This window comes from Rhipicephalus sanguineus, chromosome 3 (genome assembly GCF_013339695.2).
Source record: "Rhipicephalus sanguineus isolate Rsan-2018 chromosome 3, BIME_Rsan_1.4, whole genome shotgun sequence".
Classification (NCBI taxonomy): domain Eukaryota; kingdom Metazoa; phylum Arthropoda; class Arachnida; order Ixodida; family Ixodidae; genus Rhipicephalus; species Rhipicephalus sanguineus.
The window spans coordinates 152,936,096-152,960,546 of NC_051178.1; the positions used below are offsets into that span (position 1 = coordinate 152,936,096).

General features: G+C 44.6%; 1 protein-coding gene across 4 annotated transcripts in view; it reads right to left on the reverse strand.

Annotated features, from left to right (window-relative positions):
* Positions 1-534: 534 nt before the first annotated feature.
* LOC119387472 (zinc finger protein 532) overlaps positions 535-24,451 on the reverse strand; it is a 41,818-nt gene continuing 17,901 nt past the window's right edge. For all 4 annotated transcript variants that reach the window (XM_037654865.2, XM_037654864.2, XM_037654866.2 and 1 more), the window contains 4 exons: positions 19,949-20,054; positions 10,920-11,308; positions 5,704-5,925; positions 535-964 (listed from right to left, as the gene is read on the reverse strand). In XM_037654865.2, coding sequence (XP_037510793.1) covers positions 578-964; positions 5,704-5,925; positions 10,920-11,308; positions 19,949-20,054 — 1,104 coding nt within the window. In that variant the 3' untranslated portion in view covers positions 535-577. The remainder of the gene's footprint in view (positions 965-5,703; positions 5,926-10,919; positions 11,309-19,948; positions 20,055-24,451) is intronic.

The following is a 24,451-nucleotide window of genomic DNA, read 5'->3' on the forward strand; positions in this document are numbered from 1 at the left end:
GTTGCTTTAAAGGCGACTTCACAGGCAAAAAATTGCACGTTTCGACGAGCGCAGCAGCGCTGTTTCTGCCCCATGCGGCAACCGTCGAAAGCTTGCACCGAGCCGTGTAGCACGGCCACAACTCCATTCTGGTTAAGCTCCATTAAGGAGTTCAATGCGGAACGGAGATAAACGGAGTTCGGTGGTGGCCGTGTGACAGAGGTATTAAACATGTTCACAACGCACTTGCGCGATACTCATTACATTTGTATCACGAAGATGCAAAGATGTCAACAGTCTCTGGCTATGGCCATAATCTGTTGTCTGCTTAATGCAAAGGAAACTCGGAAATTTTCTCAAAAGAGCCAGTTGCTTCCACAGTGGCTCTAGACCGGCCTCAAACGCAGATCAGACTATGCTGTGTGCTTGAATGCTTACTCAGTGTACTTGTTGCTCAGAACACGTATTCTTACTTTCACTCCACAGCCTACGAAACAGAGGTAAATGTAAAAACGCACTTATAGCAATTTATTCACTCATCATGCTGTGCAAAGCATGCACAGCAAGCACACACACATACACTCACACATACCACAGATCAAACAGTACCGTCCTTGGCCTTCACTTTCTTTAGGAATGCCATGCCGTGGCTACGCGTGTGGCTTTTGAGTTCTCGTTCAGTGTCGAATGTTGCCAAACACACGGAGCAGCGAAGCCCGCTGACGGCAGCACCATTGGGGTCTGCGTCCGCGAGGCTGTCAGCGGCCTTCTTCTCCTCCACCCTGTGCACTCCTCGAAGGTGCTTCCTCAAAGAGGGCTCCACCACATAACACAGACCACACTCGTGGCACTGGAATGTCTCTTGGTTTGGCGGCCGGTGCACTTTGATATGTTCACGGAAAGCGGACAAGTCACTGCTTTGGAAGTCGCACTTCGCACACACTTTAGTGTTGTTTGGTGGCTTCTCTGCCGGTTTAACAGTCATCTGTCAATCGAAACAAAAAAGCAGAGTGTAAGGCTTCATCTCGAATGCTCATACAAGACATAGTGATTGCGGGAACATAGAAACTTCAGTTGATCAACTTTGGGTAAACAATAAGAGATGATAGCCTCAGCACAGCACCTGCATTTCAAAGAGGGGAGTGGCTGCCCTTATACAAGACAAATAACCTTGTTCAAATGAAGAGTAATAATAATTGCTGGGGTTTTACGTCCCAAAACCACGACATGATTATGAGGGACACCGTAGTGGAGGGCTCCGGAAATTTTGAGCATCTGGTGTTCTTTAACGTGCACCTAAATCTAAGCACATAGGCCTCTAGCATCTTGCCTCCATCGAAATGCGATCCCGCGACCTTCGGGTTGGCAGTCGAGCGCCATAACCGCTAGATCACCGCGGCGGGTTGTTGAAATGAAGAAGGTTGCAAGCCTTTTTGCCAGCATGATAGGACGCTGTACTGGAAAGAATACTTTCGACATGAACATAAACTATGACTTTAGACTCACGAGGAGTTCAGACTAACCACTGTTGAAAGTACTACTCACAGCCATAGGTCGGCAAACCCACTCAGACTCAGGTCGAGCTGTGAGTCTGAGTCTGAGCGAGTCCGGCTGAACCATACGTTGGTGAGTTTGAGTCCGAATGAGTCTGGTTGAGGAAAATATTAATAGAGAGTTTTAGTTTAGCGCGCGCAACGGCCTTGCGCACGCAACGGGTGAGAGAGAGCAAGACTGCGCATGCGCTGAACCTAAGAGAGATGCGTGCGTTTGCGCGCGCAAGAGATGCGCACGCTAGATCTCGGCGCTTACGTTGCGCCCGCTACGGCCGTTGCGTACCTTACGGGAGCTTCTCTCGCGAGATCTCGACCGGTCGAGACAAGCAAAATGGCTGCGTCCGACAGCAGCACAAGCGGCACGGCGGTCATGGCAGCGAATAAATCCCGCGTCCATTTCAAAATTGCCCTCGATTTGGAGCTCCTTGCCTACGTGAGTAGCTTGAACCCGTTCCCGGACCCAGTGCAGTGGACAGTGATCGCTGCAAAGGTGTAGGAGATATTCGATGTCGTCGAGACTGCAGTCGCCCTTCAAAAGCCACCGCTCTCGGAAGGCATTTTTCCTCCCTCACTGCTGCTCGCCTCGTAGAAGTCGTACCAACCGTCACCGTTGACCACAGATCACCTCAACAAAATTTGCACCATCGTAAAATCTTGCCTTGTCTCGTGCCTTGACTTGTGTCAACTATGATCGGCTATTGTAGTTTATTTCTTAGCCACTAGATGGCGCAGAAAAACACACTGAGACGAAGGTGCTGTCGCCTAGACGCAGTCCACGTTTCGGTTGTTGCGTACGGTAAACTAAAAATGTAGGAGACAGCCTCAACTCTAACGTACGCAGCGCGCAGGCCGTTGCGTACGTACAGGTTTGCGCGCGCTAAACTAAAACTCTCTAATGAGTCTGAGTCCGAGTGAGCCCTAAGCGCGAAATATATTTATTGAGTGAGTCTGAGTGAGCTCGACCTTTCACTGCCGACCAATGGTCCTATCTACTCACCTATCGGCATTACTATCAGCCTTATGGTGGCTTACGTTTATACTCAAATCTATTCACACATGCCTCAACGCACTAGCGCTCATGCTCCACCTCAATGCTTACCGATAAGAGGTGTGAGTGGGGGGAGGGGGATGGTAGGGAAGGTGCCCTGGCCTCCTCCCGCAATCTCTTTCATGGGAAGTTCTTGATAGAACTATCTTGTGTGAGTCACACACTTCATAAAAACATCCTTACTGGACTGCAACCACTGATAACTCATACTTGAAGGTATAACATCAAAAGGTGTATCGTAGACCACCGTTTATGTGAGATATTGGAGTTAACGAGCATTTAAACCAAGATAGGAAAAGCTAACTTTAAGCCAGCAGACTCATGAGTCGACTCACTCAGGCTCACTCAGACTCAGGTCAAGCCGCGAATCTGAGTGAGTCCGGCTGAGCAATATGTTGGTGAGTTTGAGTCCAAGTGAGTCCGGATGAGAAAAAGTTTGGTGAGTCTGATTCCGAGTGAGTCTGATTGACGAAAATTTCGATGAGTCTGAGTCCGAGTGAGCTCTCAGAGCAAAATATATTTCTTCAGTGAGTCTGAGTGAGTTCCAATATTTTTGTCGACCTATGCTCACAGCACAATGTTTCTTCATAGAGAACCAACTGGCCCTGTACAAAACATTGTTGCACTCTTTGTCGAAGTGGTGGTTTTGGACTCAAGCTTCTTTTGTCCACACACTGCCCATCACCAACAACTATGCCGCTTTGGCACATTAATACTAGTGCTGCAGTCAAACTTGCTCCCAATGATCCAACATATACCATATTTTTAAAGACGATAGTCTTTCTTGGGATACTTAAACGGAGAAATTTTGGTCTGTCTTTCTGTTTGTCAGCATGTCACTCGATTCAGCCACTCGGCCAAAGTTGAACCACTTGCCCAAGGGTCAGCCATCTTGAACGGCTAACTAGGTTCATACTTGTGTACATTGTCGATCAAAAAGCAAACATTACGCATATCTGAGGCGCAACATCACTAGGTAAGTATTAGGTGGTATGTTCCTTTAGTAGAAAATGCATACATACGTAATTCTAAAGACTAGTTTCTTAAGCTGTGCTGAAAATGCGACTGCGCTGAAACTTGCCTTCCTCCGTGCCCTCTGCACGAGCTCATTGTTGTGTTTCGGTTTCGGTTTTGTATTGCACTGTACGAATGCCATGGGGCGCCGCTCTGGTATTCCTGTTTTACGCAGGCGACATGTAAATAAAAGAGTGTGTGGAGAGTACTCGTTGAGTGCGGACGTTTCTTCTGCTTCAGCGCTTCGTGCCAAACCGCGTGTTCGGGCTGGCTGGCGTCCCCGCCGGTCGCGTTGGTCACCGCCGGTCTTCGCCTGCTGCTGCGCCGGGACTACCAGCCCGCAACACAGCACTCGTGTTTCCCGACGTATTGCCAGATGGCGTCCATATCTCACGCAGCGCCTCTTCTATCGTCCTTAGACGACATTTGCAGCGAAGCACGCAGATACGCGGCCAATTTTTTTCACATATAACCTGCCCCTGCATATAGCCTGCAACTCTAACTTTAACTCTACAAAAAAAAAAAAAAAAATGCATACAACCCGCACTCCCACTTTTTAAGCACATTTTTCTGTTTTTTTGGTGCGGGTTATATGCGAGAAAATACGGTAATTAATTATTTCAGTCTTGATGACCAATGGTGCAGTTGTAACAACGGTTCATTCTACTTCCTATTTTTTTTACCCTTCATAACGGGCTCGGATGGTGTAACCCCGGTGTTATGAGCCGCAGGGAACAGAAGATATTAAAATGTGTTAAAAATTGAACTGCTACAAAATAAGGTGCCTGGTTTAAGTTATAAAACTATGAGACGTGGATCAAGTATTGCACCGAAAGTGTGATCCTAAGAGACATTGGTGCAGTGGCCAGTGTGCCACATCCTAACCGAGAACCAAGGACCAGAATAATAATATCTGGGGTTAACGTCCCAAAACCACGATACGATTATGAGAGACGCCGTAGTGGAGGGCTCCGGAAATTTCGACCACCCGGGGTTCTTTAATGTGCACCTAAATCTAAGTACAAGCGCCTCAAACATTTTCGCCTCCATCGAAAATGCAGCCACCTCAGCCGGGATTGGATCCCACGACCTTCGGGTCAGCGGTCGAGTGCCGTAACCACTAGACCACTGTGGCAGGGCCGGTGCCCAGAAGAATGAAGAAATAAGGAGGATTGTTAGAGAGTACGGCCTCAGAAATGCACAGCCATAGCGTGGGCAAGGCGTGCGATGTGAGACTTTACCTGAAAAACTGAGCAAGGGAGGAACTTTCCGTAATCAGCTGTTCGATTTCTAGAGGAGATTTTATTGGTTCTTGCACTCCTTGCAAGAGATGCATGCATCCCAGTATCACCAGTATACAGCTGCCGATTTCTAGTCAAAGTGACTGCCTGCCTACACTGTAAATGGAAGTTAGTGAGAAGGGAGTGAATTGCTTGTCCACTTGTAAATTGTCACCTTCGGAGTATGGTTTACTCCTATAGTACAAGGAAGCGAAAACAATACATTTAGTACACTCTTGGAAAGAGTTTTTAAGGTGTACAAAGAAACTATAGGATTATAACCTAAGAATGAATGTAAGCTCCACCCACAGCCATAGCTGTCCCACCCAGAGAGAATTTAGATACATGCTCCCATCCAATTGCATTTCCTCATTTACGTGATGTCGACAGCCTCTTGCATATTTTAGGCAGGTGGTTTTTCTCATGCAGACACGTGTTCATATAGCTGGTTTTCGGTGGAAAACTTGATGTTCCTGGGAAAATTCAAGCAGATTCGGACATCACTACAGAGCCAAACGCAATATTTTAAAAAAGGACGACAAACTTTTAAATTCTTAATATGCACAGTATTTACGTTAGCAGCAAAAAAGTATGCGTAACTACAATGGAAAGCACTGAGTACGACCCTCTTGCAAAGATGAATGGCAAGCACAGCCAGTCCTCTGGGCAGAGCTTATGTTTTATCGTAGGTTGTAAGTTGTAACCAACTATATACAATTTTATTCCTTGCACAAGGTGTTTACATGAATCAGCTTGGTAAGACTGATATCAACACAGCTGCTTAATGAGACTGACAGACTGATACCACTCAGTCTGTTATTTGGCTTACCTGCTCAGTATTGCCGGTAGAATGCCGATTAACTTTCTTAGGAGTATCTTGCTTGTTTTTCTTTGCTTGTTCAGAGGTAGCACTCGATGCAGGTGATGGCTTCTCTGTAATACTCCCTTTTTTTGGCTTCTGCGATAATGGTGCAGAAGTGTCCATTGCCTTGTCATCGGAATTGGCTATTTCATCATCATCCAGGTTGATGACTTCGCTTGACACGGTTGCCTGCAAGGGCAGTAATGAACAGTGAGGCAATGAACAAAGTTGCATTCACTCGTCACTTGCTATCTTAAAAAGAAATGGTGGGCTTGTTACAATACATTGAGAGTGGTTTCTGATGTCATCTAACCTAACCTCTTACATCCTCATATTCTCTCTATGCATCTCTTTCAACACGGATATCAGGCCATGTCACGTCTTGTGGCATTTTAAAGAGATGAAATACTCGTGAACACAGGGTGTCGCTGGAGCCGTATCGACAAGCGGATTTGTCTTCTTCAAGACTGCAACTTGAAGAAGACAAATCCACTTGCCAAAACGGCTCCAGCGACTCTTCGTGTTCATGAATATTTCAGCTCTTCAAGCTTCCATCTTTCCCTGAATCCCCCTTTTTTTGGATTTCCTATGGCATATTGTAAGACAGATGGCATCACTGCGGCTTCTGCTTGTCAATTGTTAATCTTAAAAAACAGCCACATAAACTTATTGTGGTGGGCAGCCTCAACTGAAACTTGCATGTAAGAGCATAATCTCCCACGTAAGGGACTTGATGTATTCAGGCATCCACAACTTTCTTCAACTTAAGAGGGACCTGCAACACTTCTTGAACATAGAAAATGTTGCCAATCTGTAGTCCAGGGCCCTGTGAACGGTGAACAAAATGTCAATACAAAGCAAGCAGAATTTAGAATATCATGTCAAGAAAGCCCAATATCGTTTGCTCTCTCCTTCAATATCTTGTCCCAACTACACAATGAGCAGGCCCAACTACGCATAAAGAGAGTATGGCAGGTATTGGCTGATCTCATTAATGGCGTACGGGCAGATAATCTTCGAGGCCACATGCCACTTTGTGCAAGTTCTACTGCAGCGACCCATGGGGTGCCACGACATGCTGTCTCTATGCATATCTGAGGCAAAAAGTAGCTACCAATAAGCTACGAATACAATAAAAAAGAAAAGCACTATAACTCTTAGGCAGCGCGTCATCCCCTTGCCACTGTTTTACTACTGGTGCTGCAAAACCCATGCTTGTCCCTGGTTTCTTCCTGGTTTTCCACACCTACTAGCAAAGTATGCAGTGTACACAATTTCACTCGCAAGCACACCTGGTGAACACGTCGGTGAGTCGAACTGTTTGCTCGAAAGGGAGTAGTAAAAGGACTGGTGCCCAGATGTGAAGGAGAGACATCACTTTATGGCTCCAACATGGCGGCAAACTTCCTGACCCCTACACATGCACACACCATTGTGCCCGGCACACTCGTGGTCACTCCATTCCGGCTATTTTTCTAAGGGTACAAAGCAACAGCCGAGCCTGGTCTAGAAGAGTCGGAGTAGAGGCTACACTCAAACCTCGATATAACGAACACGGATATAACGAAGTAAATTAAGAATAGTCGTCATAGCTACAGTGTTACAAATAAATGTTTATAACGAATTTTCAGATATAAGGAAGTTATTTTTGTGGCAGATGTGACTTTGTTATAATGAGGTTTGAGTGTAGTTGGGTGATTCCACGTAAGATCGAACAACCGATGGCTGGTCGACCTCTGAAATTTATTTCAAAATTTTATATATTATTGCCTGATGAGTGGAAAGAAGAGATCCGCAATTTGTTTTGCCGCCAAAAATTTTTTCGAAGCACAGGAAATCAATAATGACGAAGAGGTGGAGTGGAACGCTCATCCGCTCTGCTGTTTTGGCCAACTTTCGTCATGAATTGCACAAAATATATTAATGTTAGGTAGCTGAAATGTTTTTAACTAAATATATGCATGTTTTTGCTTCTGCTCAGGTATTTTTAGTTTTTATGTGTAGTGTAGATGTTTTTATAAAAAACCTCAAAATTGGCCGAGGAAACGTTATTTTCTTTACTTTGAAGGTCTTTATCTCGAAAAATCCTTGTAGCAGACCGACAAAAATTGCGCATTACGTTCTTCGCATGCTTATCTACCACACTGCCAAATCTTATATTTATATACCTTTTCAGTGAAGAGATATGATCGGGCTAAGTTAAAGAAAACACCGGACAATGAAAACTTCTGACGACAATTAAAAAAATACCCATTTTTCATATTTCTTAAACTTTGTCCACTTATTCTCCTCCACATCAGCTTTCATAATCATTGAAAACATGTTGCATAATGTCGTTGCACTAATAGTTACGACCCCTCCAATAAGACCCTTAGGCAAGGATTGGCAATTCCGACTTCTTGCCCAGCAAGTGTATAAAATGCAGGCAGGATTGAATTGCTTTTTATTAAAAGGCCAGAAGGTAACGAAAAAAGTGTCACCGGCACTGAAGACGGTAATTTTGAAATTATTTGGTCACTGCAGCGGCCACGAGCGCGGGGCTACTGAGCAGGCGCGCGCGCAGCCGAGATGCTCGTTGTAAGAGACGGCGCAGTGAGAGCTCGTTTTCGCGTCCTCAGACCTATTGAGTTCGAAACAGCAACGCCTCTCCGGTGACTTGAACGCACGTGCACTGGAGCTTCGCTATTCTATCCGCCCTCTGTTCGCATCGCAGCTAGGCGCTGATAACAAGGCAGAGATGGAAGCAATATGAGAACTCTATAAGGGAGCTATGAGCGCTCGCTTCACGCACGCTGCTGCCAGAGAAACTGCGCTGCGCCAGTTGCGATCAGTGGAAAGCATTAACGTGGCGCTTCAGTGGCAAAGCAAGATATGGAATGTCAAAGGAAAGAAAAGCAAAACTATCGGTAACCGGATGCGCTTGCCTATCTTAGATGTCGGCAGCAGACGGCCTGAACTAGCCGCGCGTTCAGAGTGCTGTTCACACTTCATTCGGCGCGGATAGTTCTTGTGCTTTGCTCTCTCTACTCCTCCTGTGCGTCTCATGACAAGAAAGTATAGCTCGGAATGAGTGTATTAAGGAGACTACCTTTCGAAGCACAAGAAGCTTTAGGAGTAGTGACACGAATTTTTAAAAATTTCGGATTGTTGTTCTAAATAAAAATACTGGTGTCGAGAAACGTAAAACGACTATTGTGGTGCCTGGGAATGCATCGTATATATTTTATTTAGCGCCACCTTAAAAAGACAATTTCGGTTTCGATATCGAGGGGGTGGCTTCTCAGTGTCGTTTCATAGCAGTGCGACGTCACGGAGATACAGAAACTCGCGACGTACTAGCAGCAAATTCGTCATCTGCTCGTGGTGCACATAAACAACGATGAGTGAATTGTCGTCCTGTGACCCTGGCAGTGATTTCTGCGATTTAGGCTGCATGCAGGACGCAGAACTCGCAAACTCGGGGGAGCTGTCTTGACTCGTTGGGATAATGTCCTTGCAGTGGAGCTGGCTTGCAGATGCTCAGCGACGAAAACTTCAAAGCCAAATTAAAATATTTTATACGTGTTCTCCAACTCCAGTGTGTGGACAGCGTTGACACTGCACACCAACGAAGCAAAAAATGTCCCTTTCGCAATGTCTCAAAATCGTGTCAGTACTCCTTTAATTATTGCAAAGAAGCCAAAATTTCGCAGAGTTACCGACCTAGGCATATACGCTTTGAAGAAACGTTTAACGCCCGAAAGATCAGTGACTTCCAGTGAGACGGACTACTTGTTCTACACGTGCTTTTGCTACCACTGCAATGAAAGATCTTCACGGAACGCACAGTTTAACGATGACATTCTTATGCCCCCTGAAAAAGAAATCTACGTCATTAACCAGATCACTGCGACTACCGGTGCATGTGCATTCAAGTCACCCCAGAGGTGTTGCTGTTTCGAACTCAATCGGTCTGAGCACGCGAAAACGAGCTCTCACTGCGCCATCTCTTACAACGCATGCCTGCTCGGGAGCCCCGCGCTTGTGGCTGCTGCAGTGATGAAATAATTTCAAAATTAACGTCTTCAGTGCCAGCGACACCTTTTTCGGTACCTACTGGCCTTTTAATAAAAAGAAATTCAATCCTGCCTGCATTTTATACACTTGCTGGGCAAGAAGTCGGAATTGCCAATCCTTTCTTAAGGGTCTCATTGGAGGGGTCGTAACTATTAGTGAAACAACATTATGCAACATGTTTTCAATGATTATGAAAGCTGATGTGGAGGAGAATAAGTGGACAAAGTTTAAGAAATATAAAAAATGGGTTTTTTTTAGTTGTCGTCAGAAGTTTTCATTGTCCGGTGTTTTCTTTAACTTAGCCCGATCATATCTCTTTACTGAAAAGTTATATAAATATAAGATTCGACAGTGTGGTAGATAACCATGCGAAGAACGTAATGCGCAGTTTTTGTCGCTGTGCTACAAGGATTTTTCGAGATAAAGACCTTCAAAGTAAAGGAAATAACGTTTCCCGGGCCAATTTTGAGGTTTTTTATAAAAACATCTACACTACACATAAAAACTAAAAATACCTGAGCAGAAGCAAAAACATGCATATATTTAGTTAAAGAAATTTCAGCTACCTAACTTTAATATAGGTATTTTGTGCAATTCACAACGAAAGTTGGCCAAAACCAGCAGAGCGGATGAGCGCTCCACTCCACCTCTTCGTCATTATTGATTTCGTGTGCTTCGAAAAAATTTTTGGTGGCAAAACAAATTGCGGATCTCTTCTTTCCACTCATCAGGCAATAATATATAAAATTTTGAAATAAATTTGAGAGGTCGACCAGCCATCGATTGTTCGATCTTACGTGGAATCACCCAGTTGGTCCATTCTTGTGATCCTGATTCTGATTGTGAAGCCTGACCTATTGCTTGTGTTTTGCATCTCTCAAGCTGACTTTACATGCATCTGAAAGCTAGTGAGCATCAGGGGCAAGATGCCAGGATTTCTTTCCTGGGGCGGCACCCATGACGAGCAAGTCCTTAAGAGGGGTTGGGGGGGGGGGCAGAAAGGTGGGGGGAATTATACATCGTGTTTTGACTATGTTTAGGGAAGTCAAAAATTCTGGGGGGTAGGCTGCCCCCCCCCCTCCCCGGTGCCGCCCATGTAAGCATGAAGAGGCTAGCTTGCGCAATACCTTTGTACTCTGTCCAGAGAGAAAGGCCATGGTTGGGTCGTCTTCCCTGCCCCACAGCGATTCTTGGTGCATGGCGGGGTGCAGCTTCCGCACGTGGGCCACCAGGTCCGCGCGCGTGGGGTGAAGAGAGTCACATGTGGAGCACTTGAATAAGGACCGTCCGCACTGGTCCAGGTGACTTATCGTGTGGTTGGTAAGCAGCTCGGCCGACGCAAAGACAGCTTCGCACAGTGGGCACTTGAGGATCAGCCAGCACTGACTGCGCAGCTTGGGGTGCGCTGCCTGCCGGTGTATGTGGAATCCCTCTAAATTTATGAAGGCCATCGGACACGCCTGGCATTTGTGCAGGGCACTGCTGTGCGTGTCCACTATGTGGCCGGCCAGTTCAGCTGTGAAGTGAAGATAAGTGAACAAGCAGTTTAAGCTTAACCCTTTCGGACGCAACTTAAGAACTTACACAATAATGTTGAGAGGCACTCAATATTCTATCGCAACTAAAATATTGTCAAAATATGCTGCTTTATGAGTTTTCTACTAAATAATAGTAATTAAGTTGTAATTAAATATCTATTTACCAGAAATCACTCATGTTCTGTTTTTGCACTAATACAATCAACTCTCAGGCTAGAAATATAGTGCTAATTTGTTTTCAGTTATGTTCATTTCAGGAAAAGAAAAAACGCCAGGCCTGCGCTGAAACTGCAGCACAGTCACAGCGAAAGCTGGAAGAGTGGCGTTTCTAGAGCCCAATGTAAGCTCTCTTGGGGCTACAATACAAGTACACTAGAAACGTACCCACTACGCCATAAATCACAATTTTTGTGAAGTTGGGAAGCACCTATTAAGCCGTTATTCGTCATTCTGCGCAGAAGTGAGGCACCAGCTATACGTCTGTAAGGCATTATGTGCACTTTGTTGACGCGATGACTGATGACGATGAAGAATTATGGCTTGGCCCTTTGTAATGGGTTGGAAGCTTTAAACAGCCCACCAGTTATGTAATTTGCAGTGGGTGACGCCCGGTCGCTATTTCCCTCTCTCGTCATGCTGTATAACATACGTTGACGTGGGAGAGAGACGGGGGGGGGGGGGGGGGGGGGGGGCGAAGAACTTTACTGAGACCCCGAGGAAATGGATCATGCGCTTATGGGCTTCCCTGGCAACCAATACAAGTGCACTTGCGAGGAACCCACTACGCTCTAAATCATTGTAATTTTACTGAGACCCTGAGGAAATGGATCATGCGCTTATGGGCTTCCTTGGCAACTAATATAAGTGCACTTGCGAGGAACCCACTACGCTATAAATCATTGTAATTTTTTAGAAGTAGGGAAGCAGGCACTATGCCATTTTTCGTCATTCTACGGAGAGCCGTGGTACCTGCTAAACGCATGTAAGGCATTATGCGCACTTTATTGATGCTGTGCCTGATGACGACAAAGAATTATGGCAGAGCCCTTTGTAATGGGTTGGAAGCATTCAACAACGTACTTGTTGCACAATTCGCATTCTGTGACGCCTGGTTACAGAATTCGCGTTGTGCGACGCTTGGTGCTTATTTTACTCTTCTACCACGCTATATTGCATATGCTAATGTGGTTCCTTCCGGACATGAAGCCTGTATAGGACCCTTTTGCAAAGCAGTTTTAAGCACCAGCATGGCTCAGAGGTTGAATACTGGGCTCCCACGCAGAGGACCCAGGTTCGAACCTCGTTTCATCCTGGAATTTTTTTGTTATTTCGTTTTTTTTTCTTATTTCGAGCGATACTAGTTACGGACACCGGCGGCGGCAGCGGCGGACAACTACGGCGCCAAAAATAGCCGGTGAAATGATCTCATAACAGCTTTCGCTGTAAAAGATACTTGTGACGTTGCTTCTGGACAGCAGCACGTCGAACGACTTGTCGACAGGGTTGTGCGAATATACGAAATTTCGAATACTTTTCGAATAGTGTTTGCTATTCGGTTCGATTTGCACTGAAATTTTACTATTCGAACTATTCAAACTTCCCAAAGACAAATGCAGTCAACGTCCGGTTGAAAGTGACCCCTTCAGATTTTCAATATGCTTCACTTCATTACACTCTCGTATTGCGGCAAAGCTGCCTTTCAAGCTCCGTTACGGTCGAATTTAGGCAAGAGACAGTCAACGTCTGATTGGAAGTGGTCCCTAGATTTTCCATATGCTTCACCTCCTCACACACCCGTATTACGGCAAAGCTGCCTTTCAAGGTCCGTTACGGTCGAACTTAGCCAAGAGACAGTCAACGTCCGTTTGAAAGTGGTCCATAGATTTTCAATATGCTTCACCTCATCACACCCCCGTATTGCGGCAAAGCTGCCTTTCAAGCTCCGCTACGTTCGCAAATGTATCGAGAAAACGCTGGTTCCAATATGGAGATGAAAGATGTGGCAGAGTTGGGGGCTCAATTAATGCTGTTTTGGACCTGAAATTTGGGCAGGAAGTCCAAAAAATCGGACGCCGAAGCTTTTTAGCATCCAAAATTTCAGATGTTCTTATATATCGACATCTACGAGGCAGATTTGGAACTCCGGACTTGACGGGAGCACACACTTGTCCACCACATCAGTTGGGCTTCCACAGAAGTTGAAAGAGAAGGAGAGGCTGAGGAAATGGCATCTCTGCCTATCACGTGTAAAGTGTTGTCGGCAACACTTTGGTTGCACCAAATCATGTACGTAAATACAATTCGGCCTCTACATTGCCTCATTCTTGATAAGAAAGACAACTATGAAATATGACCCCACCAGCGCTTCATCAACCTAGCAAAAAGAAACACTTTCATGTCGCTATCTCACAAGAACATCTTTAGGGATTCTCTGCAACTTTTTCTGTAATTTCACTTCGAATTATTCGAAGAATGTTTGAGAAATATTCGAAAATTATTCGAAATTATTCGATTCGATTCGCACTCAATCTTTATTATTCGAATTCGCTTCGCACCCAAAATTTTGCTATTCGCACAGCTCTACGTAGGGGTGTGCGAATATTCGAAATTTCGAATATTTTTCGAATAGTGTTTGCTATTCGATTCGATTCGCACTGAAATTTTACTATTCGAACTATTCGAACTTCCCAAAAACAAATACAGTACAGTCAACGTCCGATTAAAGTGACCCCTTCAGATTTTTAATATGCTTCACCTCATCACACACCGGTATTGCGGCAAAGCTGCCTTTCAAGCTCCGTTACTGTCGAACTTTGCCAAGAGACAGTCAACGTCTAATTGAAAGTGGTCCCTAGATTTTCAATATGCTTCACCTCATCACACCCCGGTATTGCGCCAAAGCTGCCTTTCAAGCTCCGTTACGGTCGAACTTTGTCAAGACACAGTCAACGTCCGATTGGAAGTGGTCCCTAGATTTTCAATATGGTTCATCTCATCACACCCCGGTATTGCGGCAATGCTGCCTTTCAAGCTCCGTTACGGTCGAACTTTGCCAAGACACAGTCAACGTCCGATTGGAAGTGGTTCCTAGATTTTCAATATGCTGCACCTCATCACACCCTGGTATTACGGCAAAGCTGCCTTTCAAGCTTCGTTACGGTCGAACTTTGCCAAGACACAGTCAACGTCCGATTGGAAGTGGTCCCTAGATTTTCAATATGCTTCACTTCATCACACCCCGGTATTGCGGCAAAGCTGCCTTTCAAGCTCGGCTACGGTCGCAAATGTACGAACTCAAGAAAACGCTGGTTCCAACATGGAGATGAAAGATGTGGCAGAGGTGGGGGCTCAATTAATGCTGTTTTGGCCCCGAAATTTGGGCAGGAAGTCCGAAAAATCAGAAGCCGAAGCTTTTTAGCATCATAAATTTCAGATGTTCTTATATATCGACGTCTACGAGTCAGCTTTGGAACTCCGGACTTGAAGGGAGCACACCCTTGTCCGCCACATCAGTTGGGCTTCCACAGAAGTTGAAAGAGGAGGAGAGGCTGAGGAAATGGCATCTTTGCCTATCACGTGTAAAGTGTTGTTGGCAACACTTTGGTTGCACCAAATCATGTACATAAATACAATTCGGCCTCTACATTGCCTCATTCTTGATAAGACAACTATGAAACACCACCCCGCCAGTGCTTCATCAACCTAGCGAAAAGAAACACTTTCATGTTGCTATCTCATAAGAATATGCTTAGGAATTCTCTCTAACTCTTTTTCTGCAATTTCGCTTCGAACTATTCGAAAAATATACTAGAAGTATTCGAGAAATATTCGAAAATATTCGATTCGATTTGCACTCACACTTCAGTATTCGAATTCGCTTCGCACCCAGAATTTTGCTATTCGCACAGCTCTAATGATTAGCCACAGGGGTGGCAGTGCTAAATGCAACGCCCTTTCACATATCTTACAAGCAATCTTGATTGTTTAGAACAAGGACGTTGCCAACAAGGCTAGCATCTTGCAAGCAATCTCAACTAACGAGGAAAGGACATTGTTCATTCTTGGAATATCACAGAGCTGGCTATCTGTGATCTTGAACTCAAAAAAAGCTAACCTTAGCGCCCTGAAGAAAACGGCAAGTTCTCCACGACAGCAACTGGAACTAACGGATGCTTGCATTGCAAATAAAAGAGTGCTGGCAAATGTGCTGCTCTCGCAACAAGTTTTGGATTTATTTAGCCGATTCTTCAGAGCTGCTTGCACCTAGTTGTGGCACCACTACCAACCTGAAATCATGTGGGTGTTCTGTAACCAAGAGACTTACAAGCCGTACATTCAACCAATGCATAATGGCAACCGAAGTTTGAGGTGCCGCACCGGAGCTTTACGCGTGATGCATTTGTGTACAGGTAGGAAACGTAGGAAAACGCAGCCGTGAAGAAGCTTGCCGTAATTCCAGTTGTCACCTTGCTTTCATGCCCAAAAGAGCAAAGCTCTTTTGTTTTTTGTGGTGTGCAATGTGTTTCAATGCTGTACATTCATCAGCCTGGGTGGAACAGCATTTCAGTTCGGTGAGTAATACCGTATTTACACGGTTGTAAGTCGACTCGAATGAAGGTCGACCCCCGAAATAGCACGGCAAAAAAATAAAAGAAGAAAACGTGTGAGCGCATTTCATGAAGGAAATTTAGTCAGGTAGTCGCTGGAATGACTACACATTGACCGACTTCATAGTTGGAGTCACCACCCGTCCTGTCACGCAATTCTCTGTCCTGTCCGCGTATAAAGTAGCGCTGGAATATTGTAAGTACGAACGTATCTTCGACTAGCCCCGCAACGTGTTTTGCAATGACAAGACGCGAATTTCAGTGTGCAAAGGTGGCTTCACGGTAATGCTTCATTGCTAAGCAGAGAAGCTAGCTTCGTGGCAGTACACGGGATCACTTTTATTTTTTTTAATTTACGCGAATTGTTGCTAAGAGTGCGGGTTACATACGAGAAAACACGGTATATGTTACAGGTAAAGCCGGAACGGAAACTTAAACGTCGTAACTATGCCACAGCATCCCTGATTTCTTGTTTGTCCCTCCGTAACTTTCGCTACAAATTTCTGTTTCGATTGCAAGTCGACCCCCCAACTTTGGATTTCAAAATTAGGTAAAAATGGGTCGACCTACAGTCATGTAAATACTAGAGCTGTGCGAATAGCAAAATTTTTGGGTGCGAAGCGAATTCGAATAATAAAGATTGAGTGCGAATCGAATCGAATAATTTCGAATAATTTTCGAATATTTCTCAAACATTTTTCGAATAATTCGAAGTGAAATTACAGAAAAAGTTGCAGAGAATCCCTAAGTATGTTCTTGTGAGATAGCAACATGAAAGTGTTTCTTTTCGCTAGGTTGATGAAGCGCTCGCGAGGTGGTGTTTCATAGTTGTCTTATCAAGAATGAGGCAATGTAGAGGCCGAATTGTATTTATGTACATGATATGGTGCAACCAAAGTGTTGCCGACAACACTTTACACGTGGTAGGCAGAGATGCCATTTCCTCAGCCTCTCCTCCTCTTTCAACTTCTGTGGAAGCCCAACTGATGTGGCAGACAAGAGTGTGCTCCCTTCAAGTCCGGAGTTCCAAATGTGCCTCGTAGACTTTGATATCTAAGAGCATCCGAATTTTTGGATGCCAAAAGCTTCGGCGTCCTATTTTTCGAACTTCTTGCCCAAATTTCAAGTCAAAAACAGCATTAATTGAGCCCCCAACTCTGCCACATCTTTCACCTTCATGTTGGAATCGGCGTTTACTTGAGTTAATACATTTGCGACCGTAGCGGAGCTTCAAAGGCAGCTTTGCCGCAATACGGGGGTGTGATGAGGTGAAGCATACTGAAACTCTAGGGACCACTTTCAAACAGACGTTGACTGTCTCTTGGCCAAGTTCGACCGTAACGGACCTTGAAAGGCAGCTTTGCCGCAATACGGGGGTGTGATGAGGTGAAGCATATTGAAAATCTAGGGACCACTTCCAACCGGACTTTGTCTCTTGGCTAAGTTCTGTTTCTTGGGCGAGTTGGAAATTCATACTTGGAAGGGTAGCGCTAGTAGACACGGACTAGAGGAAGGCACACGGACACACAGACGGAAGCGCCTGTCTGTGCGCTTCTGTCTGTGTGTCCGTGTGCCTTCCTCTAGTCCGTGTCTACTAGCGCTACCCTTCCAAGTATGGCTAAGTTCGACCGTAACGGAGCTTGAAAGGCAGCTTTGCCGCAATACGAGAGTGTAATGAGGTGAAGCATATTGAAAATCTGAAGGGGTCACTTTCATCCGGACGTTGACTGCATTTGTCTTTGGGAAGTTCGAATAGTTCTAATAGTAAAATTTCAGTGCGAATCGAATCGAATAGCAAACACTATTCGAAAAATATTCGAAATTTCGAATATTCGCACACCCCTAGTAAATACAGTACTGTTTGGTGCTGTACCACTGTGGGCAGCATCCTATAGGGGTTTTCTTAGCAAGCCATGGCATGGTTTTCTTAGCCCAATTAATACAGTATACTGCACCTGTGTTTATTTCAGCAGTCCGTGTGCTGTACAGCCACTACGAAGATGACTTTGTTGGCACGGCATCAAACTATAAATGTGGCCTCCGGCTTTGAGGTTCAACACATTTTCTTTCTTTTTAGTATTTGTTTAGTCTTTTTTCTAACTTCAATATTTTTATACGCATGTTTTTTTTTATGCTCCTCCCATGTAAAAAATAATCTATCCGCAACTGCACATTGTACACATGGTTGGATTTTAGCGTAAAAGATGTTTCGATGTTGTCATGAGGTCGTGATGTTGACAAAGGAAGCAGTCGGCGTGTCCAAGATGAAACTCTTTATTTGGCCGAACTTGTGGCCAGGAAAAGTAAAGTCAAACTACAAGCCATACAGTAGAACCCCGCTGATACGTTTTTGAAGGGACCGTAGGAAATAAACGTAAGAGACGGGAAACGCAAGAGCCGAAAAACAGGAAAAGCGACAAAATATTTAGTGGTACAGAATTTTATTTCAATGCTTACGCGTGAAAAAACCGTGCAATGTTGCCTGGTGCTCTTACTCATGTCCGAGCAGCACAAAAAGTTTTTCGAGCACCTGCAGTCTCACATCCTTTTAATCAATCTAGTGCCACCACGGCCGACACCTGACAAGCGATCGCTTATGGCGATACCGTCGCGAGAGTGTCGCCGGTCGCTTCGGCATCGCCGAGTGATACTGTAGGACCATTGACGCAGTGTCGGACCACTGTGGCTTGTAGTAAACGGTCGAACGCCTAGCGAAAGTAGAAGTACCCCCGAAAGCGGCTCCACCAACTCCTAAATTTCGTCACTGGTGCACACATAGGCGCACTCGGCCACGGTCTACTCGACGGATAAAAACGCGGAGCCGGGGACGGCGTCATCCACAGAAATGTAATAAACGTATGTGATTTTTTTTAGCACCAACAGCTGTATGAAAGAACTAAGCTCACGCAAGCACGACCACGTGAACTCCAACCAGCTCGAACAACTCCGACAAATAAACGCCAGCGCAATGGCAGAAGTAAATGCCTATCTCGAAGGCCTTGCTTTCGCAAGTAATTATGTCATAGACGCCATCTATGCAATACAAATCTCAAAGGCTATGCTTTTGTCGTGAGTAAAGGCCAATCTCGAAGGCCTTGCTTTCGCGAGCACTTACGTCATAGACGCCATCTTTCCAATACGGATCTCGAAGGCTATGCTTTTGTCTGTGTCAACCGAAAGTATCTGTCGCTTGCGCCTCTCATGCGGCTAATGTTACGGTCAAACCAGGCCAAGCTATGTGAAAAGTCACCATGGCCGCTCTCTTAGGTACTCACTCGATCGGCTTGGAGCGTGCTTCCCGATGTATCATACGGGAACGGTCCCCCAGTTACGACGTAACAGCGGGGTTCCCAATACATTGTACCCTATGGGAGCTGTGCTGGGACCAGCGGAAAACGACGTAACAGCTGGGAAAACGCATCAGAAAGGAACGTAACAGCGGGGTTCTACTGTACACGCTGTGGACTGATAGTGGCGAGCAGAGCGGCGACCGTCGATTATCTGAACCGCGGCAAGGCGCGTCGGCATTTATACATGCGGCATCGAACGTTCGAGCCTTTTCGTTGGTGGCGGCGTTAGTTCGAGAATAAACTCAGCTGTTCACGTTTGCACGCTCAGGCCTAATGGATAATCCTAAAAGTAATCTTGAATGTTCCCAGACATTCTGGCAAGGTTTGTGCAAGGCAGCAGCTACACGTGCAATGGGCCAGTAACAGAAAACGCAGAAAGAAAGGAGCGTGTGTGGCATAATAACAGAGTGAACTGCCAATTTTACTGAATTCATTACGCTGATGCTTAATAGTATGTACTGCCTCAACAGCGAAACTTGCTACCATCTCCATTAGCACAAAATACCAGTGTCACGCAGGCGCTTTCTATCACAATGTACACATTGGCTCTATTTCACAGGCTTGCACAAAGGAGTCATTCAAGCCCGATAACTTCTATCGTGACTGGGCTCGACTGCATTTGGAAGTGCTCATGTACGAATGGTGCAAAGACCAGACTGACCTTGATCAAGCAGCAGGGCAGGGCACAGCAGGCAGTGGTAGCCCACAATTCGCTCAAAGTGATGGCAATGCTTGGTCACATGCCGGTTGAACAAGCTCCATTCATCCTGTAACACAACAAGAAAAATGGCATTGCACATAGTGAACATCACATTACAAGCAATAAATCGGATGCCCCGCTTAACAGAAGTTGCCAAATTAGTTGTTTTTAAAAAAGTTAAAGAAGAAAAATTACTTCAATGCCTTGGAGGGAGGTCTGAAGCTCATTAATAAGAAAGTGGGTAAAAGTATTGGCCATTATGAGTGCACCAGTGTGCCAAAGGGTTCAAGGGGATGGCATCTTCAAATGACAGGCCTTCCATTATAAATTACCAAGTGAAGTATCAGCAAAAATCAATGCAGTGCCTCATAATCATATCATGGTTTTGGCACGTAAAACCCCACATATTATTAAAAAATAATGGATCTGATTTAGAAGCGTCATTAACCCTCTGACTGCTACTCCCAAGGTAACTCCCGTGACCAGTCCACCCCACACCCTGCCACTCTCTATAACATACAGAAAAGCCTTTACAGCCGAACACACATATATCGAACCCACTTATAACGAATTACTCAGTATATCTAACAGTTAAAAAATCCCCTTGAATATACTTTCTATATATAAAGTATTTTATATATCAAATTACTAGAGCTGTGCGAATAGCAAAATTTTGGGTGCGAAGCCAATTCGAATAATAAAGATTGAGTGCGAATCTAATCGAATAATTTCGAATAATTTTCGAATATTTCTCAAACATTTTCCGAATAATTCGAAGTGAAATTACAGAAAAAGTTGCAGAGAATCCCTAAGTATGTTCTTGTGAGATAGCAACATGAAAGTGTTCCTTTTCGCTAGGTTGATGAAGCGCTGGTGGGGTCATATTTCATAGTTGTCTTTCTTATCAAGAATGAGGCAATGTAGAGGCTGAATTGTATTTATGTTCATGATTTGGTGCAAACAAAGTGTTGCCGACAACACTTTACACGTGATAGGCAGAGATGCCATTTCCTCAGCCTCTCCTCCTCTTTCAACTGCTGTGGAAGCCCAACTGATGTGGCGGCCAAGGGTGTGCTCCCTTCAAGTCCGGAGTTCCAAATCTGCCTCGTAGACGTCGATATATAAGAACATCTGAAATTTTGGATGCTAAAAAGCTTCGGCGTCCGATTTTTCGGACTTCCTGCCCAAATTTCAGGTCCAAAACAGCACTAATTGAGCCCCCAACTCTGCCACATCTTTCATCTCCATATTGGAACCAGCGTTTTCTTGAGTTAATACATTTGCGACCGTAGCGGAGCTTGAAAGGCAGCTTTGCCGCAATACGGGGGTGTGATGAGGTGAAGCATACTGAAAATCTAGGGACCACTTCCAAACGGACGTTGACTGTCTCTTGGCTAAGTTCGACCGTAACGGACCTTGAAAGGCAGCTTTGCCGCAATACGGGGGTGTGAGGAGGTGAAGCATATTGAAAATCTAGGGACCAATTCCAACCGGACTTTGTGTCTTGGCTAAGTTCGACCGTAACGGAGCTTCAAAGGCAGCTTTGCCGCAATACGAGAGTGTAATGAGGTGAAGCATATTGAAAATCTGAAGGAGTCACTTTCAACCGGACGTTGACTGCATTTGTCTTTGGGAAGTTCGAATAGTTCGAATAGTAAAATTTCAGTGCGAATCGAATCGAATAGCAAACACTATTCGAAAAATATTCGAAATTTCGAATATTCGCACACCCCTACAAATTACCTATATATAGAACACTTTTCTGATTTCCTTCACATTTAATATAGGTGTGTTCGACTGTACAATAAAACTTAATAAATTTGAAATTCTACATAATCCAAAGAAATTGCATGGTACCGCATTTTCTAATGTAAATTTGACAGTACAATTCAAAGTGGCCGCCTGAAGCAGCCCAGTATTATAATTAGAAGATTCTGGGCGCTATGTAGCAACACCCACTCCTATTTTGCTGCAAACCCAAAGAAACGAGGGCCCTTTGAAGCTGTGAGGCAAAGCAACATAGCGATGAGTCAGGCTTGTTGCTGGGCAAGTTGGTTGACATTAAAGGGATACATATAGCTAGGGCTCCATGTTTTCGTTGAAATTCGCAGTTTATTTCATGTAAATCTCCAATTCTCCGAAATTCTGTGTTTAATTTTGCATTACAAGTTGTTGCAATGTGCTCTGATTAATTTCATTTCCAATGAAAATGCTGACAATCCTGTTTCTCCATCCTTTCATTTTTTCTCACTTCCTGTTCATTTACCGTGTTGATAAGGCTGTTGATGTGCACTGCTGTAAACTCACCAAAGTGTACTTTTAGGGGGAACAGGAGCTAGTCAAGCTGCTTCTCAGCTTTTTCTCCCAGCCTCTCTCAATTTCTTGATGAAAAATAAAGGGCCTATTATTATTATTATTATTCTCAATACTTCGAAATCTTAGATGAAGTGATATCTGAACATGAAAACATGCAAACGCACAAAGTGTATTTTAGATGTCTGGAAGGTTTGAACGCGCATACACATATACGTACAAGCACAAATACTTCAACACAAAACACCTACGTTTGTTCGTATTAAAACCTTAAAGCTTATTGTAATGGACGCAAGCATATTTTACGAGGTTGCTGCCGCTAATGGAGGTGTGCTCCTTTCGATAGATAATTCTCAGCTTTGAAAATTCCCTTTGAACATTGAAAATTATCTTTTAAAATCAGAGCTTATCGGATAAATCCGAATTGTCAAAAATTTTACCGGCGAGTGTTTATTGGATTTTTTGGATTTATCCCAAAATACGGAGCCCTACATATAGCGCAAACTAGGAAACAAGGACTCAAGAAAGAAGTAGGAGGAAGCAGAAAGGTTGGGCACTAAACTTCACCTGTTTATTCAAAAGGCGAAGCCAGGAGAATACAACAATTTGTGCATGTATACATCAGCACCGGCAAATTGCAGTCATATTGAGATATCAAAGAGCTGCATCTCATTTTCAACAAGTTTCCCAGTTTGCTACATTTCCCTTTAACATAGCGATGATTGATAGGTGAAGTGCGGTACGACACGTGGGCAGATGAAATGTGCACCTGCCAAGAAGACATGCTGAACTGTAGGACAGCAGTCATATGTCACACATGGGCAGCACATCATGTGCTTCTTGCTGTGTTAGGGTGTCCCACGATGCAACTATTCGTACGTTCTTCCTGAATGCCTGTATCACGAGTGCATGCCCCGCTGGCCTGCGTCCTTTCTTTTTTATGTAGTGTGTCGTAATCTCGTCTCTCCCGGCACCAAGCGTTGCCATGTTGGTATCATTCGAAAGCTCCAAGTTTCACTTTTCCATTCTCATTTTCCTCATACATGAATTTAGCGTAGGAAAATGGAAAAAAGAAAGTATAATAAGACAACGGCTATTCTGACAAAATTCATGACGTAAGCGAAGCTCTGACGGGCTGTCATCATAGGAAAGTGTGCAGCAGGTCTGGGCAAAGATACATTGAAATTGTATCGCGATACAACACAAGATACTCGAGCAAGAGGTATTTGACATACAGATACAAGATACTCCTGAAATATTTGTATCCGATACGATACTTCCCAATTGTATCTTAAGATACTTCGATACATTTGCAAATTTGCTATTATAGATATATATAATGAAGCAGCAAAGGCCTATGTAGAAATGTGTTTAGTTGAAAATTTCTTAACTGCGACCAACCTTGTTTAATTTTAACAAAATGCCTGTTTGTGTCACAAGATACAAACTTTCTTGCTCAAGGTATATTAGTTTCATTCCTAAACAACTTATTGGGATTTGTTTGGCTCCTTAACGTAACAACTCTTTAACCGCTGCGCTATTAGGGGTTTTTGCTTGACACTTCTGTAATTTATGGGCGTCTCTTCTGTACTTGGCTACCAGCTACCTGGTTGCCATCTACTTACAAGAGCGTCATTAAGAAGCCTCCTCACGATGGTGCAAATACCACTGTGCAGTCTTACCTTGTCCGCAAGCGTATTGTTGTTTTCGTAATACCACATCCACCGACAGGTGTAGAGCAGCAACAACGCTGGTAGCGATATTGTTTGTGACGATGAACTACATAGTCAGCGCTCACAATTAATTGAGGATATAAAACTGCAATGATTTTTCATATTTTATTTATCTGCTGGCGTAAAGCGTTCGTTAGCAACACATTCACTAACGTTCAATCTTTCACCGTTTCTTCTCTGAGAGAACCTGAGCCGCCAGGAAACACCTCAGACATATCCTAGCGGCACAAAGCGCCGCAGGTTATGACTGCTATTCACACTATTGCGAACCATCGAGCACCTCCTCTGCGAATGCACCCGTTTCGACACCCACAGAGCAGCCCTCTCAGCCGCAGTGGGTCAGCTAGACAACCGGCCTCTAAGAGAGGACAAAATCCTAGGGCACTGGCCTGCCCGGTCTTCAGCACGAGCGGCTATA